The sequence below is a fragment of the Halyomorpha halys genome, unplaced genomic scaffold (assembly GCF_000696795.3).
Source record: "Halyomorpha halys isolate HHAL.00 unplaced genomic scaffold, Hhal_1.1 Scaffold909.1, whole genome shotgun sequence".
In the NCBI taxonomy this organism is placed as follows: Eukaryota; Metazoa; Arthropoda; class Insecta; order Hemiptera; family Pentatomidae; genus Halyomorpha; species Halyomorpha halys.
Window position 1 is genome coordinate 124,973 of NW_027111434.1, and position 19,314 is coordinate 144,286.

At 31.1% G+C, this 19,314-nt stretch overlaps 1 protein-coding gene and 1 long non-coding RNA gene across 2 annotated transcripts in view; both read left to right on the forward strand.

Moving 5' to 3' along the window:
* Positions 1-6,160, forward strand: part of LOC106687041 (zinc finger protein 711) — a gene marked incomplete in the record, with an annotated part of 16,631 nt that extends 10,471 nt beyond the window's left edge. Inside the window, 3 exon segments of the mRNA XM_024363659.2 lie at positions 2,016-2,069; positions 4,027-4,074; positions 4,939-6,160. Coding sequence (XP_024219427.2) covers positions 2,016-2,069; positions 4,027-4,074; positions 4,939-5,750 — 914 coding nt within the window.
* A 5,266-nt stretch (positions 6,161-11,426) lies between these two features.
* On the forward strand, positions 11,427-19,286 carry LOC112210009 (uncharacterized). The gene is made up of 3 exons (XR_010843944.1): positions 11,427-11,889; positions 18,931-18,990; positions 19,239-19,286. It is a non-coding gene; the product is annotated as an uncharacterized lncRNA (long non-coding RNA).
* Positions 19,287-19,314: the final 28 nt, after the last annotated feature.

Sequence of the window (19,314 nt, forward strand, 5' to 3'; positions counted from 1 at the left end):
TTGTATTGATACAAAATAAAGGTTGAACAATAAGTTCTCTATGAAAGTATCAATTTCTATTTGTATGACATTTTAATGTATGTCACATCTATCTATATAATAACGTAGACAAGTTTTAATATTAATATTTAAGGTTATTCTGCGCATTAAATAATACAATCTGGTACAAATAATCAAAAATAATTGTGTTATAAGTATCTATCATGAGATTTGTTATTCTATTGACATTAGCCAAATTTATAATGACTTAATATTTCCTATTTATTCCAAAAACGAATTTAAAAAATAATTTAATATTTAAAAAAAAATAACCAAAGAAAACAACCTTTATTGTCTCAATACTTTTTTATTTTTCACCAATGATTTTTTATTAATGATTTTAAATTTTAAAAAATAGGCTTTTAACTTATAATAAAGGAAATGACCTGGGCAGAATAGCCTGCAAAAGTAACTTTAAATTAATGTGAGGAAGAAATTATAATTGAAGATGTCCTTGAGGATTGCTAAAATGGCCGAAACGTTGGACTGTTGAAAAATAAAAAAGTGTTAAGACAATAAAGGATACAAATTTTTGATTTATTTAATGAAAATTTATTTTTATAATGATAATTTTGATATATTAAATGTACTCGTTTTAAAACCAACAATGAAATATATAATGCTGAAGAGGGGGACACAGTATTCCTGAAATTTCCAAGAACAGTGTATGAAATATTTAATACATACATACAGATGTACGTATTAAAAATATTGTATTTCTATTTTAAGTTTTTGGTCTTATGGTAATTATAATTTTTAAAAATTTTAAATAATTTTTAATTATATTTAATTAAAAGTAAGTCTAAATTATAAATTATTTTTCATTTTAACATTTTTAATTTTTTAAGTATTAACACTTTTGTATTTTATTACACACGATATGATATGAAACCAACAAAAAGTCGAGGATACTTAAAATATTTATCATTATTTTGAAGCACTCGAGGTAATTTTAACCATCAATTTTAAAAATTAGCCATTCGCTCAAAAAATCATTATATAACAACAACACAGACAGAATAAACTCACTTAATACTATAACAGTTATTTTGTTTATACAACAAATGTTATATTAAATGTTATTATTATTATACAACAGTATTTTGTGCTTGAATTAATTAATGAATTGAATTTCGCTGAATTATTCGAGTCTTTAAAACTTTTTTTTTATTTATTGTTATTTACAACTGTATAAAATAATAGACAAGTAAAATTGCTGTTGGATATAAAATAACATAGTACAAACATGTGGAGAATCTACCTATTGATAAAATTCCAATTATGTTACTAGATAAGAAGGTTTTGGGGCCATCTTCTCTTCAGATGCCAAGGGGATTATCGGGTATTGAAGGATAGAAACAAGTGGGCTTGGGTGGGTGGTTGGGAAGTTTATCATGGAAGGATTGGTATCTAGTTATGGCCAAATCGGCAACATATGGAATATTGAGGTCCTGATGGATGACTTGATTTGTGACCAAGTAAGGAGCATTAAGGATTTAATGAAGTATTTTGGACTGTAAGAATTGGATGCAAGAGGAATTTGATGGTTTAGTGGAGCTTCAAAGCTCACCTCCGTATGTCCAGATAGGCCTTATTATAGGCAAGTAGATCAGTCTTTTATAATGGATTGGAAGTTTAGACTGTTTGTCTAGTTAATATTGTAATAGTCGGAATTGACAAGCAGTTTCCTGTCTTTTTAGTCTTGTAGGAGGATTATATATCAGTTGTTTGTCCAGATGTAGTCCTAAGAAAAAGAGAGTTTTAAATAAATAAATCTAACTTGCTATTATTCATTTTGTTGTTATGTGTTACCTTATTTTTAAAAATAACTACAATTGTTTTCTTATTGTTAACTTGATTAATTTACTTACTTGAAATTCAAATAAACTGAGTTTATATTTTCTCATTAAATTTTTTGTATGTGTAATGAAATATTTCCTGATTCTATCTTGTTAAAAATATTATTCATATTCCAGTGGGCGGACTTGTTCATGTGAAACAAGAGGGAGATGTGATTGTCCCAGATGATGGTAAGAAATTTTTACCTTAATTAATATTTTAATTGTCAATCTGGTATACAAACGATGCTATTCTAAACCATTAAAAAATGAATTTTGGTTTTGTCTGATTAAAGGTAAAAATGATCGAGTGACATTCACATAAATAGAACTTCATCACTTTTACCACCAGACCAACAAAACTCTATTTATAGAGTCGGCAAGAAAGTATTTTCGGTTTGCACCAGTAGATTGTGTTATGTTTGTTTCATTATTCTTTTGCCAATGTTAGAATTTTTTTCTTTTTAAGTTTTTGTTGTTAATACTTTAGGTTACCCTAATATATGTGAGCCTTAACATAACATTGAGGAGAAGAAGTATCAGTGAACTGCTTGCAGAGAATGGTCAGTCAATATCTCATGATATGAAGGTAAGGAGGATAAGATGGGAAGGACATGTGGAAGGAAGCAATCCATCAGGGCGCCTCTACACAACCATGAATGCCGGTATAGTAGGCAAGAGACCAAGTGGGAGGACAAAAACCAGATAAATAGACAGAAACGATAAAGATGCGGAAGACTGGAAAGCAGTAGCCCTATCTAGGCAAGCATGGAGAAGGCTGGTTCGGGCAGCCAAAAATTGACGAGGTCATTAGAGTCAACTGTAAAAAAAACCCTTTAAGTTAATGATGACAAAAGTTCTGTGTAATTTTGTTTATAGCTTTCAGTGCAACTTGGAGTTCGAAATAAACATTTCTAACACATTTTACTTTTTTATTTTCATAAAGGTAAGAGAGATATGTAAAGTTTATTGTGTTTATTGTTTAACATAATGCATGTCAGAATTGGTTTTAAAGTTTTTTCATTAAAAGATAACCAATGTTCTCATTCACCTTCTGAAGTTGATTATGACAAAATGAAAGCCATAATTGAATCAAATTGTCAAATATTCATTTTGAGAGAGATAGCTAAATAGTTGAAGATATCACACATAACAATTGAAAATGATATAAAACGTCTTGGACTTGTTAAGAATTACGATGTTCAGTATAAAGAAATTCATATTTCTTGAGTTGGGCAGAACTCCCGAAACTTCTCTTTCAACCATGTCACTGATATTAAAAGGCAGTGGAGGATGAGTGAGGGCACTAGCCACAGATGCTCAGGACTTGTGTGGAGAATCTGGTCATTGCCAGAACTGATTAAAGTTCATTTTTTCTATAGAAACTATAGAGTTTTATTTCACACTAAAAAACTGAAATTACTCTCTTTCTAACCCTATACTATTGTTTAAAGTTGTAATTGTCATTTCTGTTAACAGTAATATAAAAGAAATTGTATTTTTTCGGACTTATTTGTTATCATTTTTGAGTAGTTCAGATTTATTTATATCAATTAAATCTTTCTATATATTTATACTTTTATATTATATCTTCATAACTAATTTGGAATTATACCAATGGATCACCCGAAAAATCATATGTTCTGCTGTTGGATGATTTTTTAATGAATGGACATTGATGTAAAGTCTAGTGTATTTTTGGTTTTTCTGTGAGCTAAGTTAAGTTGAAAAACTGTGTATTGAGAAGAGATATTTCTCTCTCTCTGCCACGACCAGCTGAGTGCAAGTACGCACGTGTCATTCTTCACTTTTCAACATAGATAACAATTGTATGTATTTTAATTGTAGATTAGATTATAAGTTAGTAATAAGTAGATAGATATATATTTAGAGATAAGGTAGATATAATTAGAATAAGATAGGATAGAGCCTTTGTGTCTAAGATTGTTCGTTTTAATTTACAATTAGTTTAAGTAAAACTGTATTTCAAGAAACATTAAAAACACATGTTTCTTGTTGTGGATATATGAACTAAAACAATATTAATTAACCTAGTAATTTGAATATATTACACATTATTCATTTTTTCAGTTTCTCAATAGTATTCAAGAAGTATCTCATATGTAATGATTATTGGTTTTTGTTGCAGTTCTCAGTGATAGTATTAAAGAAGAGGAGGAACAAGAGATTGAAAGTGGTGAGGCAAATCAACTTAATTAGCTTAAATTTAACTTTATTAAATTTAGCATTGTTAAAATTTAATTTTTTTTATATCTTTATTAAGATTTATAACTGTACATAATAATACATTTAGTAAATTTTCTGTAAGTTTATAATGAAGTAATACAGGTCTGTAGAGAAACTACCAATTGGTAGCACTCTAATAATGTTTTTACATTAGAAGGCCATCTTCTTTTCAAGCACCTTGGTAGGTTGTCAGTGTCGAGGTTGTCTTATGAGTGAGTGAGGTTAGTTGGTCTTAGACAGCTCTCCAGCCTGATAACCACTCTACAGAAGACCCTCAACAAGGCCTATTCAGTAATTTAGTAAGTAAGGAACAACCCGTGCCTGGGGATGAGCAGATAGAGGAGAGGGTCTAGGTAGAAGGTAGAGTAACAGTTCTAGTTGCCGAGATAAATCGGACGGACTAAAACTGTTGAGAGAGGAGCCAGCTTACTAGTTGCTGATATGAAGTGGATGGACTAATAAGCTGATAAGGATAGGTAACAGTTCTAGTAGCTGAGACTAAGCAGATGGACTAGAACTGGAGAGACGGGATCAGCTATACTGGTTGCTGAGATGAAGGGCTGGGCTGATGGATCAGTATAGCTGGTAAGGAAAGGTACCAGTTCTAGTTGCCGAGATGAAGCGGATGGACTAGTATAGCTATTTTTACTGAAATTTTTTGTATTTAGTTTACTTCAAACTATTCAGTAATTAATGATAAAAAATATTTAACCTTTAAATTGACTAAATTTCTTTGTCATGAAATAATATACGTTTTTAATTTCTCTGAAATTATTTGTTTTAAATTTTATTATTATAATATTTATGTTTTTAGATACCACAAATTCTGTCGATGAAATGGAGAAAATCAGTCTAAAACGTTTGAAAGCTAAAATGAATTCCACTTTGAAGAAATTGATAATTCCTCGTCGCCCAGGTCAGAAGCTCCATCACTGTCCTTATTGCGATTACATAGCAGTCACAGTGTATAATTTAAAGAAGCATATGATGGGCCATCGTAGGGGCGGAGAAGCTCATCAATGTCCTCATTGTGACTATCAATCAGTGCAATTAGGTAATTTAAAAACTCACATAGCAGCTCGTCATACCAATGAGAAGCCCCATCAGTGTTCCCATTGTGAATATAAAACAGTGCAATATGCTAATTTAAAAAAACATATAATGGCCCGTCATACAGGTGAGAAGCCCCATCAATGTCCTCATTGTGATTATAAAGCAACCATAGCCGAACAAATTAAAAAACATGTAATGGGCCATCATGCTGACGAAAAGCCACATCAGTGTCCTTATTGCGACTATAGAGCGGTACAAGTTGCTAATTTAAAACAGCATATAATGGTTCACACTGGTGAGAAGCCTCATCAATGTCCTCATTGCGATTATAAAGCGACCTTAGCTCAATATTTGAAAAAGCATATTATGGCACGTCATACTGGTGAGAAGCCTCATCAATGCCCTCATTGTGACTATAAAGCAACACAAATCGCTGCTTTAAAAATACATATATTGGCCCGCCACACAGAGGAGAAACCTCACCATTGTCCCCACTGTGACTATAAAACTGTACGAAGTGCATATTTAAAAAAACATATGTTGACTTGCCCTTCTTCTAAAGATATTTGTTGAACTGTATCTCAGAAGACCTCAGTCTGTGCTATTGATGTAATTAATTGTTTGACAGACATCTTCACAGGAAACTCTTCTGATATATAACTGTTGTAAAAGTTACAACATTGTTGACTGCCCCTCACAGCCCTCCAACCACTTATAACAACAGGCTGGTAGATCATTTTATTTCAAGTAACATATTTAATTCCTTCTTAAATTTTATTAATCAAAGAAAATCATTTGTTACCTTTCTTCATGTTGTTAAATTGTTAATGTAATTTATATTTATATTATTTTAATACTTTGATCATGATATATTTTATAAAGAGGATGTTATAATTTTAAAAGATTTATTGTATTTTTTTATTTACTAGTTTTATTGTTTTTATCAATATATGTAATAAATATATATTTTGATTCTGGTGCAATTTTTATATTATCATTGAAATTTTACCTTGTTTCTTCTGAAATTACTTTAGAACCTAGAATCTAAAAAAAAAACCATTGTTATGTGATAAAAATATGTTAATGATACAAACAGAAATTTTAATCCTTGATGCCATAAAGTAGGTTCAGATTCAATGGAATCACACAAAAGTAGGAATTCAAGCTGAAATTATCAATGAATTACTGTAATCGTGGACTACTTGAGCCCATAACAGAAAAAAGGTGTTCAGTACACAGGGAATCAAACACCTTTGTTATGTTTTGGGCTCAACTTAATCTCAAGGCTTCAAGTATTACAGTATATATGTTTCATTGTTTAATAACATAGTATAGACATTGTTGGAGAGTTTAAGTTTTATAATTAAATAAAATAAGATAGTAACTCTATAGTTTTTTTTCTATTTTTGATTTTTAAAAAAAAGAAGAGATATACATAGAATTTTTTTTACCATTATGGCCATATCTTCTTTTTTAAACTTTACAATTTGTCCAAATTAGTATCATGAAAGGATCCGGGCAAATTAAATACATTTATGAACTATATTTTGCCATTGTAAATTTCCTGGAGAAAAACCAAATGAAAACCTTTTTTGGTTGTAAAAAGAATTGTCTTTGGTAGGACCAGGAATTTTATGTGTGTCACATCAATACAGCCAAAGACTTCAAATAAAAATAAAATTGTTAAACATAAGTTATATTAAAATTTGCTTTATTTTAATAAATTGACTTATTCTAGAAAATTCTTAATAGCTTCTTAAGATGCCTTCTCTTAAATAATTAAACAGGTCAATATTACTAATCGTCTCTTGTTTCCTTGGCCGAACTATATATCAATGAATATTTTCAGTCAATAATTTACAAGTTACGACAAATATTCTGTGAATGTAGCCTTTGCTAAATCCAAATCTAAGCACAACATATCATAGGGATTCTAGGATGATTATTATCCATATAGTATCTTCTTTTATGGAAATCTTGGCCTATCAGTTTCCATATACGTCTGTAATTATGTTGTCGATCAGTTTCTATGAACAAGTAATGTTAAGAATGAGATATAAATACGACAATTGATAATTTAAATCAAATAATATTTAATGGTACATTTGCGCTTGCAAAAATGGTACATTTGCGCTGTTACAAAAATGGGAAATACTGCAAACTGTGTTGAAGAAAAAATGCCACTATTTTTGCCATGTTTCTGTTGACTTTCTAAATTTTTAAATGATAGAGGTTCATAAAACATGTTAAGTATTCTAGTTAAAGATGATTTTGTTCGATAATTAACTACTATTAAATAATTATTTTTTGGAAGATGTAATAATAAAAGGAAGATAGTCTGGGTGCAGTCAAAGAAAAACTCAAATAGTGATTACACTATTTAATGTGAACCAATGTTTCGACCCATGTTACAGGGCTTCATTATAGCTAAATAAGATAACAACACTTAAATGAGGTAACAAACTATGCAAATGTATTACCAAAATAAAATTTTACCAAGGTGTGGCTAATTATGATAATTTCTATAAAAATGAACAATGTAAATTAGAGAAAATAAAAAAGATGTACATTGAAATGTAAAATTAAATAAGAATAACTAGGAAGTTTTAGACTATCACAGCGTATTACCTGGGCCAAGAAACAAAAACAATTTTATTTTATTGCAAAATTATGAAAATATTCACAACACTTTAACTAATCTATAGTTACTTTTTTTTTATACACTATCCAGAAACATGTTTTAATTCATGGATAATGTAATTATAATCGATGGACCAGACAACACCTTTACACTGCACCTTCTTAAAAATTGTTCCTCCCAAACAGAACCTTCTTCACATCCTAGATTTTGGAATCTCTCTTATAAATATGTTTCTTATGATGATCTTTTGATTTGTTTTTAGTCTCTAGTACTTCTATGCTTCTACTATTTGCTGATTTTTCCAATATTTTTATTAGCTCCATTACCCATTTTTTTATCTTCTTGTATCATATCTTTATCCCTTCTACTACATTCTTTATGTCTGTTCACATACTTCCTCTCTTCTTCACGTCTTCTATACCTTCTTCCCTGTTTATTTTCATCATATCTATCATTTTTTCCTCCTTTCTTCAGTTGTAATCTTTCCTGCGACAAGAGTTATTGCCTTCCCTTCTTTCTCTCCATCTGTAATCGTCAGCATTTCTATCAACTGTCCTTCTCTTATCATCTTCTCTTCGTCTATCCTCTCTACCTTTGTCTCTATCCCTTATTCTTAGGCTTTCGAATATATTGTATCCAAAACCTTTTTGTATACTTTTCTTTACTACTTCGAAATCTTGGGCGCACGCTAAATTTTCATTGAGAGTTTTCGGTCTCCCTAATCTCAAGCTCTGCTTTAGATCCAAATCATGCAACTGTCAGTAAAAATATCGACAGCCATGTTTTCCCGGACATCCTCTGGGACCATAACATTAGTCAACTCCTCCAGTCGAGAAACTTCCGCTTTGAGCTGCTACATCGGTTTCCCAGGATTCTGCCTTCTTTTCCTGAAGCGTTCTCCAAGTACCTGCTTCAGAGGACGGCCAAACAATCTCTTCTCGAAATTGTCGTGAAAATAGTCCCGACGTTTCTCACAGAAGTTGACATGCACACTCCAAATAATATCCAGTCTCCTCTCGAAATAAAACGATTTGGCCAGTCATTCCTCCCTGGCCATTCCAGCTTCCAGTCGAGGATACTGCCTTGAACTGCCACAGATTAGTTGCCCATGACGACCTTCCGTCGAATGTTGAAGGCTTGATTCTAGCTGAGGCTCCCGAAACGTCTTCTCCCATGTTGCGAGCATCCCTCTCTAGTGTCAATCGCACATCCACGATACGTCCTCTGATCTTAACAGCCTTAACCTCCTGTTCCAGGAAGTCAACTTTACCATCGATTCTCCCAATATAACGCTCCACTCCAAAGTCCCATTATTACGAAACCAATTGTTTATTTTATAAATAAAAGTAACAAGCTAAAGGTTATAATAAGATTCCATCGGTTTCTTTGAACTCATTGAACAATTGAAACCGATGAAAAGTCAGTGATTTAAACGCTGATGGATTTACGATTCCATTTCTAAGCTCAGCTCTTCGTTTGGCAACTACGTCCAAGACGCACGCTGATTATTGGAGTCAGACAGTAGTCATGCATGTAATCCTTTGTACTCGTATAATTCTGAGATGTGTCTATTTTTTTCTTTTACACTAACAATTTTTTTCAAGAATTAAGAACCAGAATCTAGTGAAATCAGTATAAGTGAAGAATGATAGTGTGTGTCTAGTTTCTTTCATCCTGACGCCTGGAGCTTCGTCGGTTGAGCATTGAGTCCTTTTCAAAAAAGTTTTCTTAATGGATCATTAGTACTGAAGGTCACTTTAATAAATACAGTCCATGTTAAATTCTAATTTTTATACCACACACGAAAAAGAACGGTATGAGCAGCAGATTGTTTGAAACCAGAATGAACAAATCATTCTGGTTTACATATGGCTCATACTGAACTTCCGGGGAGGTTCACCAGCCCTGCTTAGAATTATACGAGTACAAGGATTATACAACCTACTCGGCAACTGACGGCGCCGACTTTCTGACTCAAGAAACCAGTGTGGATCTTGGACAAGTATAATGAAGAGATACGCTTCCAGGCTGAGTGACGCCAGAAGGTGGAGTCTATTCCTTTCCTAGGCGTGGCATCCGCTACGCCATATTTCACCGTTGAGAATTGCTGCAATATCGCTCGGCATCTACTAGACTGCTTTCTTTTACGGCATTTCTGCCTCCATCGTCCTATCGCTTACATCTACAGCCTTCTTTACATGTCAGATAAAAGAACTATTTCTATCATCAAGGAGGAGTTCTTCATTTATTATTCACGAAATATTTTTTTGTTTTGTTAAAGAAGAATTTTTATTTATGATCTTTACATTTTCTTGATACTGGTTTGTATTGTTTAAATAAAATAATATTTTATACAATTTTATTCTCAAAACAGTCAAGTCCGACGTTTCGTCCATCCATCCTCAAGGACAATCTATCACAAACAGCTTTTATTATACATATGATTTTTAACAATTTTAAACAAATAACAATATCATTTATAAATTATCATACTTTAAATTCTATTTTGTAACCTCATCAATTAAAAAAAAAAACTTTATGCAGGCTATTCTGCCGAGGTCATTAATTTCAGTCCACAATTATCCTATGAGACATTAAAACATTAGGGAATCATATAAATTTATTAATAAGCAATACTTAGCTTTTGTCTAATTACCTATTTTGTAAATTCTCCATATTAAAACTTTAAATCACAGTTAATTTTCACTATTATAATATATCCCAATATTTGTAACCTTCCCCACACTCAGGTCAGGCATTTAATTTATTTATTTAAACTATATTCTGGTAAAATTTCCTATTTATTTTATTATTACAATTCATATCAAGGTTAATTATAATTGTCAACATTAATTTAACCCATATTTTTTATAAATTAATTTTACATAAAATATCTGCATAGTGTTGGTTCAGATTTCTTGTGTCTGTTTTAAAATTCTCTGTATAATTTATTATTTTCTTCATGTAAAATCATATTATTTTCAAAACCGAATGTATACTGGTTTTTACTTATATGCTGCACTAATACTGTTTTATTGGGATCCTTATGCTTGTTTTTAAAATCATTATTGTGTTGATACATTCTATCACCCAACAATTGTTTTGTTTCATCTATATATATATATTGCTGGACAATTTAGACATAGAATTTTATATGTCAATACAGATTGATTCTTTGTATCAATTCTGTCCTTCAATTTACTATAATAATTTTTAATTTTATTGTTGGGTCTATAACTTAAGGAGTATTCATTAACATTATAATCTTTAAAAGATATACAGAAATCTTTTTTATATCCTAAAATAAGAAATATATTTTTTTACTTCGTAAAATAGTTTGATTCCTTTACAAAATTTCCTTCTTTCATTTTATTTATTTTTCTATCATTCAATTACAATCACCAAAAGGAGTGTAACCTGGTTTTACAGCGATTAGGAGAAACCTTTTTCCTAGATTTTGGAATCCGTTCCCAACCGCACTTTAAAGCCTCGGGACAGCCCTCTTTCCCCTCTCCATTAGTTTTGACCACGTCCGATTAATGTCGTGTAGGATAAACTCCATTAGTTTTGACCACGTCCGATTAATGTCGTGTAGGATAAAAGTAAGTTGTAATTCAGTTCCTTCTGCCTGAAAAAAATGCTAATAAAATATTTAGCACGAGTGAAGTTAAAAGATTTGAGAAGATAATTTTGGTTTAATAATGAAAAGGAGAGGAACAGCAATAATCTTTGTTGTTGTTAAAGTCAGTCTGGCAACAGTGGTCATGTGTAACCTACAACTGTTTATACTGACAGATTCATTAGTCAAGCTTTTGAGTAGTATATTAGATTCTCAGAATTTATTTATAGTTAACTATTACAGATTTTAAAAAAATAAATTAATTTATACGCAATTATTACTATAACAGAACAAAGTCGTAATATGTTTACTTATTTTTCTCTTTTATTTGAAATATAAAAGAATTCTCTGTTTATTTATTAATATTATTTTCAAACCTTCTATTATAATAAGCATTTCCAAAAAAATCCTGAAATTTTAAGCAAGCAAGTGAATTGCGATGGATGGAATTGGTAAGTGAAAAAATGTCTATTATTCTTATAGGTAATTAAGACCCTCCTATATCTAAATTTGGTATTGAATATGTGAATTTGGATTTCTCCAGTACATTTTTTTTTTAATCGTTGATCATTGATGGATATGTTAATTGAATCTGTTTGGTCCATGATAGTGTTAGATTTCTCTGAAGGAGTCAGTAAACATAGTATTGTAGGAAGATAGTCCGGGTGGCGCTCAATAAAGGTATCAAAATAGTAAAAGAAAACTATTTATTGTTAAACAACGTTTCGTCCCTTTTTTGCAGAGCTTCATTAGGGCTGTCAGATTGGGACAAAGATAGTAACTGTTGTAACATTGGTTGACAATAAGTAGCTTTCTTTTTATATTTTAATACCTTTATTGACTGCCACCCGGATTATCTTCCTAATATCTACTTCATATCGTAAACTATTTTTTACCAAAATAAACATTTTAGTCCAGTTTAATTACATACCACTGTATTTTAATTTGTCTTATTTGATACTGTAAGATTTACTGCTGGTTTGTTTTAAATTGAAGATTAACTAATGAAAAACCTTTGTATCTATTATGTCCTCATTATCAGGTGGTACATTGGATAACTCAAAATTTTCCATTGCTTCATTCTTCACTTCTATTTAATGGTTTAGGATCCTCAAAAAATATTTTTGCTTCAGTGACCAATACTTCATTATTACCTTTAACCACTGTACTTAGGTCCATACATCTTCTCGCAAAGCAATTAATTTTTTTTTAAATTTCCACTGTTTTGATTTTTCTTGAAGATTTAATTTCCTCTACTTCTTTTAGCAATATTTATTGCTTTTCGATCCTTATAACTTTTTGTCATAGGATTTCGCATCTCTATATTTCTTGTTTTGCATTATAAATTAATCCTTTTGTATCATACCACGATGATTCAATTGTTTTTGTCCTGTGTGTAAGTTTAGTGATATTGTGAACAAGTTCATCTATCTTGGTGTAAAGGTGCTATTTGGTGTAAAGATGCTACTTTAACCTCATGATAACCAGTTAGTGATCAGAGTTTATGCCCTGTATGATTGAACATTGTTCACACTATGAACAAAGTTTGATGGAATAGCTCCCCGGTAACCCGGTAAAAAAGTTCTGTTTATGATTTATGCGGATATTATGGTGAGACTTAGAGATTCTGAAAAGTTTAATAATCTTTCTCCATTATTATGAGGTGTTAGTAGTTGACTGTATATTGATATGAGGAGAAGATGGCCGGGGGTGCGGTCAGCAAAGATACACAAACTAACAACTTAAATTCAGAAAAAATAAAATAAACAACCTAGAAACATACATAACAATAATAAGTAGATACTATTTGATACTAATAGAAGATAAAATATAATACTGTAGAGGTAAGAGTTATATAAATGATTTAAAACAATTATTAAAAATTGGACAGTGCTCATGTAAATAAAAAATAAACATAATGAAAGGTGCGGAAGAAAATGTAAATGATGAGTAATTGAAATTAATATAATAAATATGTTAAGTAATGATTAAAAAAATATTTTTATATTTTCTCCATTATAATTTGTTCTGCAATGCAGACTACGATCTCCAATAGTGGGCTTACACTCCGAGCACTATTTTTATGTCCTGATAGTAGATGCTCTGTAAATCTGTTTTTTTCTCTTTTGTTGATGCATGGGTGTTCAAAACGGATATGTCTACTGTTAAGAGACTTTCTAGAGGCCTAATAGCATCTACCTGTTTATTCCCACTATATATTCATGCTTTGCAACTCAACCTGTGCCTAACCATGGCACAGCCACTATATCATCCAGGTCCCCGTTCTTGGTTTTGCTCTCAGTTCATCTCATGATCCAGGACTGTTGAGAGTTCTAGCATTCCACTTTCCTATTTTGTAGATTCGATTCCATCAGCTGTCATTTCTGCAAATCAGTCCAATTCAATGCAAGGTGTTGTTGAGTGTTGGTGACATGAGTGTAAATTTTAAATCTACCGTATTTATTGATCTAAAATATGTATTATTACTGGTACAGTACGACCAGAAAACTGTGTGAAAATGGTTTAGTGAAGTGTACACTTGGAATTTTACAACCTCTGTATCACTCCTAAAGCTGTACACAGGATTTCATGCTGATGATTGTTTGATATTTCATTTTGCATGGATCATGGATCATCAATGGGTTTTTTTTTAAAATAATATGTAACTGTGAGCCAGGTTGTTAACACAAATCAAGTCAACTTAATCCAATACTTTGTTGAGTGTTCGTAACATAAGGTAAATTTTAACTATATTGTACTTATTAGACAACAATTTTCATCATTATTAGTGTAGCATTTTTTGAAAACTCTGATGATCCAATATTTGTAAATTTTCACCTACCATGTGAAATTAATCTGTGGTAAAATTAATAACACAGCATAACCCAAAATATAATGAGGAGAAGATGGTTAGTGATGTGGTCAATGAAGAACACAAAAAAGTTAATTATTAGTCCCAACGTTTCGGTTGGAATTTCTAACCTTCATCAGGGCTAAGAACAAGAACAAGATAACAACCATAATCAATAAAAGGATATAGAATGATTAGAAAATAACTAACATTATGGATATATAAATAGTGTTAACAGACATGAATATATAAGAATATAAATGCTATATGAGAAGAGTAATATTAAAATTAAATAAATGGAAAGAACAAATTATATAATATATGTATGGAAATCTAGTTAGTAAATATATGTAAAAAATGAAGATTATTTAAAATAAAGTAATAATAGAAGTGGGAAATTAAAACATATACATTGGAAATTAAATATGTTTGTAAAATATATATTTTACCTAAATATGTTTTATTTCATACTTCTTTCATTACTTTATTTCAAATAATTATCATTTTTTACTTATATTTACCAACTAAATTTCCATTTGTATATTTATGATCTAGCACTAGAATACGTCAATAAAAGTGTGTGTACAAAAGTGTTATGTACAAAACTATTATCCTTCCCACTGTTCTTTATGGATGCGAGACGTGGTCTCTTATACTAAAGGATGAACAGCGTCTTAAGGTTTTCGAAAAGTATAAAGTATTACATAAAATATTCAAACCGAAAAAGGATGAATTAATGGGAGAATTTAGAAGACTACACAACACTGAATTAAGGGACCTACACTTGGTAAATATAATTCAAATTTATATTGAATTATATTATAGCATTACTATATAAGATGGGCATGTAAGGTTGTAAGGCTTAGTAAGGAGCAGATCCCTAAAAAATTAATTAACATTGAACCGACACTTTAAAGTCCAAGGGGTAGACTAAAACATAATTAGGAGGATTACATTAAAACTGATTTAGTAGAATTGGGTTTGGAGTGGCATCACTAGAAGGATGTATATAGAGAACGATTGGTGGTATCAGCACCAAACCTTCGGGTTAGTTAGACCTTCATTATTATTATTATATTTTTCGGTTTTTCTTGCTATTGTGGGTTGAGTATCTGAGGTGGGGAGCCTAGAAGTCCAACCACCTTCATATTTTGTTTATTTATTTATTTTCTTTTTTCAAATATTTAAAACCTTTCGCATTAGACGTGCTGTGTTTAAGAGAACTGACTGTTGAGCCTCTCTTAGTATATCAATAGGCACTCCCAAACCATTCATGCCAGCCACTGTGGATTTCGGTAAGAGTCCATTGATGGATATAATGATTGGAGTAGTGGTAACTCCCTCTAAGTGATACAGTTCCTTCAATTCAATCGCCAATTCCTGATATTTCTTTAGTTTTTCTCCCAAAGTGGAGTTTATATTATTATTGTTTGGGATTCCGATAAAAGTTTTCTTAGATCTATAAGGAGGATATCTGGCTTATTATGGTGTACTATACGGTCCGTCATTATTGATTCATCCCAATAGAGCTTGAGAGGACCTTTTTGGAGGAATCTATTTGGGTGGTACTTGTAATAAGAGCTCTTATCTTCAATTAACTTGCACTTTATCACCAGGGCCTGATGCAAAATTTTGGCCTCATTGTTGTGCCTCTGTAAGTATTCAGTACCAGCCAGCACTCCACATCCACCTGTGATATGTTGGATTGATTCCAACACCACCGAGCATAATCGACACTTATCTGGTGCTGTTGCGTCTTTTAGCACATGCTTCCTATATGATCTGGTGACAATCACTTGATCTTGAATAGCAACCACAAATCCCTCCGTCTTGGAGAATAGCCTTGCAGCTTTTAACCATTCAACTGATCTTTCTTTGTCTATGGAGGCTTCGTTCAGTTGGCTTTAGAATCTCCCAGGTAGAGACTTGCTTTTCCGTTCTGTCATTCTTTTTGTGAACTAATGTTTGGTTCATCCGCTTTGCTCAGGTTCAGTGCAGTCAGACCATAATCCATTGTAAAGATTGCCTGATAAACACTAGTGGTTTTTGAATGGAAATATCGACGTAGGGATAATTCTTTCTTGCGGCACGCTTCTTCAATATTTATGAGTCCTTGTCCTTCTTCTTTCCTGGATAAATAAAGTCTGGATTTGGATGATATGGGATGATAGACCCATTCTTGTGTGAGTGTCGTTCTCACAAGACGATCTATTTCTTGTAGACTGGTATTTGACCACTGTAATATACCAAAGCTGTAGCTTAGCGCTGGTATAACCCAAGTTTTGATGGCCTTGATTTTCTGTTTTTCAGATAGTTGCATCTTCAATATTTTTTATAGTCTCATTTTCAATATTGTTATTAGCTCTTGTTGTATATCCTTTCGAGCTATTTTGAGGTGCTGCTATACCTAAATATTTATATTGTTCTTTGGCTTCTAGTTCCCTGATGCACTCATCTTCATTTATCCGCAGGTCTTGGGTATTGACCACCTTTCCCTTATTCACATGCAGCACCACGCTTTTATCAAGTCTAAATGACATGCTTATCTCTTTGGTATAGGATGACACTATTTCACTCATACTTTGTAATTGTTGTTTGTTTTTTGCATATAGCTTAAGATCTTCCATGTACCAGTTGTGGCTAACAGTGGTTGCCTCGTCCTTAGTATTGAGTTTGTAGCCCACCTTGTTCCTCCGCTGTATCCGACTGAGTGGGAACAGCGCCATAAAAAACCACAATAGGCTAAGGCAATCTCCTTGGTATATATCCCTCATAATTTTTATTTGGTTATTACTATGGGTCACTCCTATTTTTAAGTTAGTCATCCAGCCTGCCATCAAATTTGTGAGTAGTTTGCTTACTTTGGTTTAGACCTTATAGATTTCAATACTTTGAGCAGCCAAATGTGTGGTACAGAATCAAAAGCCTTCCTGTAATCAATCCACGCCTTTGAAAGGTTTCGCTGCCTTTTAGACTCCTGTGCAGCAATGAAGGAATCCATTACTGAAAGCTCTTTGTAACCCCTAGCTCCTTTTTTGTATCCTAGTTGTTCACTGGGTATCATTGCATTAGATTTAAGGTGGTTGTATATCTTCGTTACCAAGATAGAGGTAAGAATTTTTAGATACCATTCAAGCAAGTTATTGGCGAGAAATTTTCAGATCATAAATTTGGCCCATCCTTTGGGAGCAAATAAGTTATGCCGTCTGAGAAACCTTCTAGGGGAGCCTGCTTGCCATCTAGTACATCCTGGAAGCCATTGGCCAGTAATTGGTGCAAACTCCGAAACCTTTTAATCTAGTAATTCTGAATTCCGTCTGAATATTATTATTATTAAGTAAATTATATATTTTTATCTCCTTAATCCTGTTATTTTACTTACATATTGCATACCCCATACCATCATCTCCTCATTATATAAATCTACTGACAACTATTAACTCATCAATATGAATCTAATATACATTTTGTCCGTTCACTCAACAAATATGGATTAATTATTTTCAATCAATGATGATATGCATTTTAAAATCCAATAGTGAATGATTTGCCATCTGAGCTAATAAATTAGTTTTATTCATTAATGATTTATTAGATTATGTGGTCAGTTGATTGCATAAAATTCAAACCTTTCATGGAACTAGTCAATCAATTTGCAGAAAACAATTAAATTTTGATTGATAGTCTTCAATTATTTCGAAATTTTGGTAACTATTTATTTCCAATCTGTACAGAAGTTAATTTATTCAAAACTTTATTATATTATACATTTCATTATTCTTTATTTCATCGGAATATATTTTATTTATTTCATTTAAGATGACCTATGTCTACAAATTAATAGTAAATTAGGGAAAAAATAAGAACGATGACTAAGAAATTTAGGCTTAATATCAAAAACCTTTTAAGTTTGTAAATGGCTATAAATTAGTGAAGTGAATATATATATAGCTAAATATTGAATTATTTGTATGTTAATGTGTAATAAAATTTTTTTTATTAACCCCTTAACACAGTTTTTTTTTTAATGTAAAAAAAACATAATTTATTATAATATTCTCTTTTCAAAAAAAATACAAAAATAATCAAAATTTTAATTTTGAATATCGGTCATAATACCTAGCTCCCTATGTAAACATAGGCTAAAGCTATATATAGAGGATTATTAAGAATAAATCATTGTTATTTATTTTATTATTATTACATTGCTATTTTCAATTCTCGATTATATTCCAGTGTGAACAAATATAGCAGCATAAAATAGAATGCCGCTCAAATTATCTTGAGTTTGCACATTTTGGCCTGTTAAGCACGATCAAATTAACTCGAGCGTACAAGTTAAGCGATTAAAATGCAATGTAAACTTTGTTTATTGTAACTGTATGTTAATTGTAAAACTGTTGGTTGTAAATATTTTTAATTGTAGAACTTGATAATGGGCAGAAAAGCACAAAATGTTCAGATGTTATAAAGAATAAAGAAGTGGTTAAAGGCTATAAAATAAAGTCCCAAAAATAAATATAATAAAGTTTTAACAAATAAAACCCTTTGGAACTTAAGTTGTAGGATAACAACTAATTATTTATATTTAATATATATTCTGTAGATTTATCCTAAATTATATATTTTTTTCCTGTTTCAGATATGAGTACCTCTAGTGTTTCTATAAAAGTAGAAATGACAGATGAAACTGAACCTACTCGTAAGTTTTCGCTTTTTAAAATTTTATTAGAAAATTATTAATTGGCCATGTGCTATTAATTGTAAAAAGATGATCCTGATGGCAGTCCATCTTCCCTATAAATTTTTAAAATTCTACACTTTAAAAGGTCATATTGATGATAAAGTATTATGAATATTATTTACTAATTATGGAAGTATATAGAAGATGAAGGGATTGGGAAAATAATTATTTTTTTCAAATGAAATAAATATTGAGTTTTGTTTCAGTTTCCATGTCTGACATCGAGAAAGAAGAAACAGCTGGGATTTTTTGTGGTAAGAAAACTTTTTAGTATTTAATTTT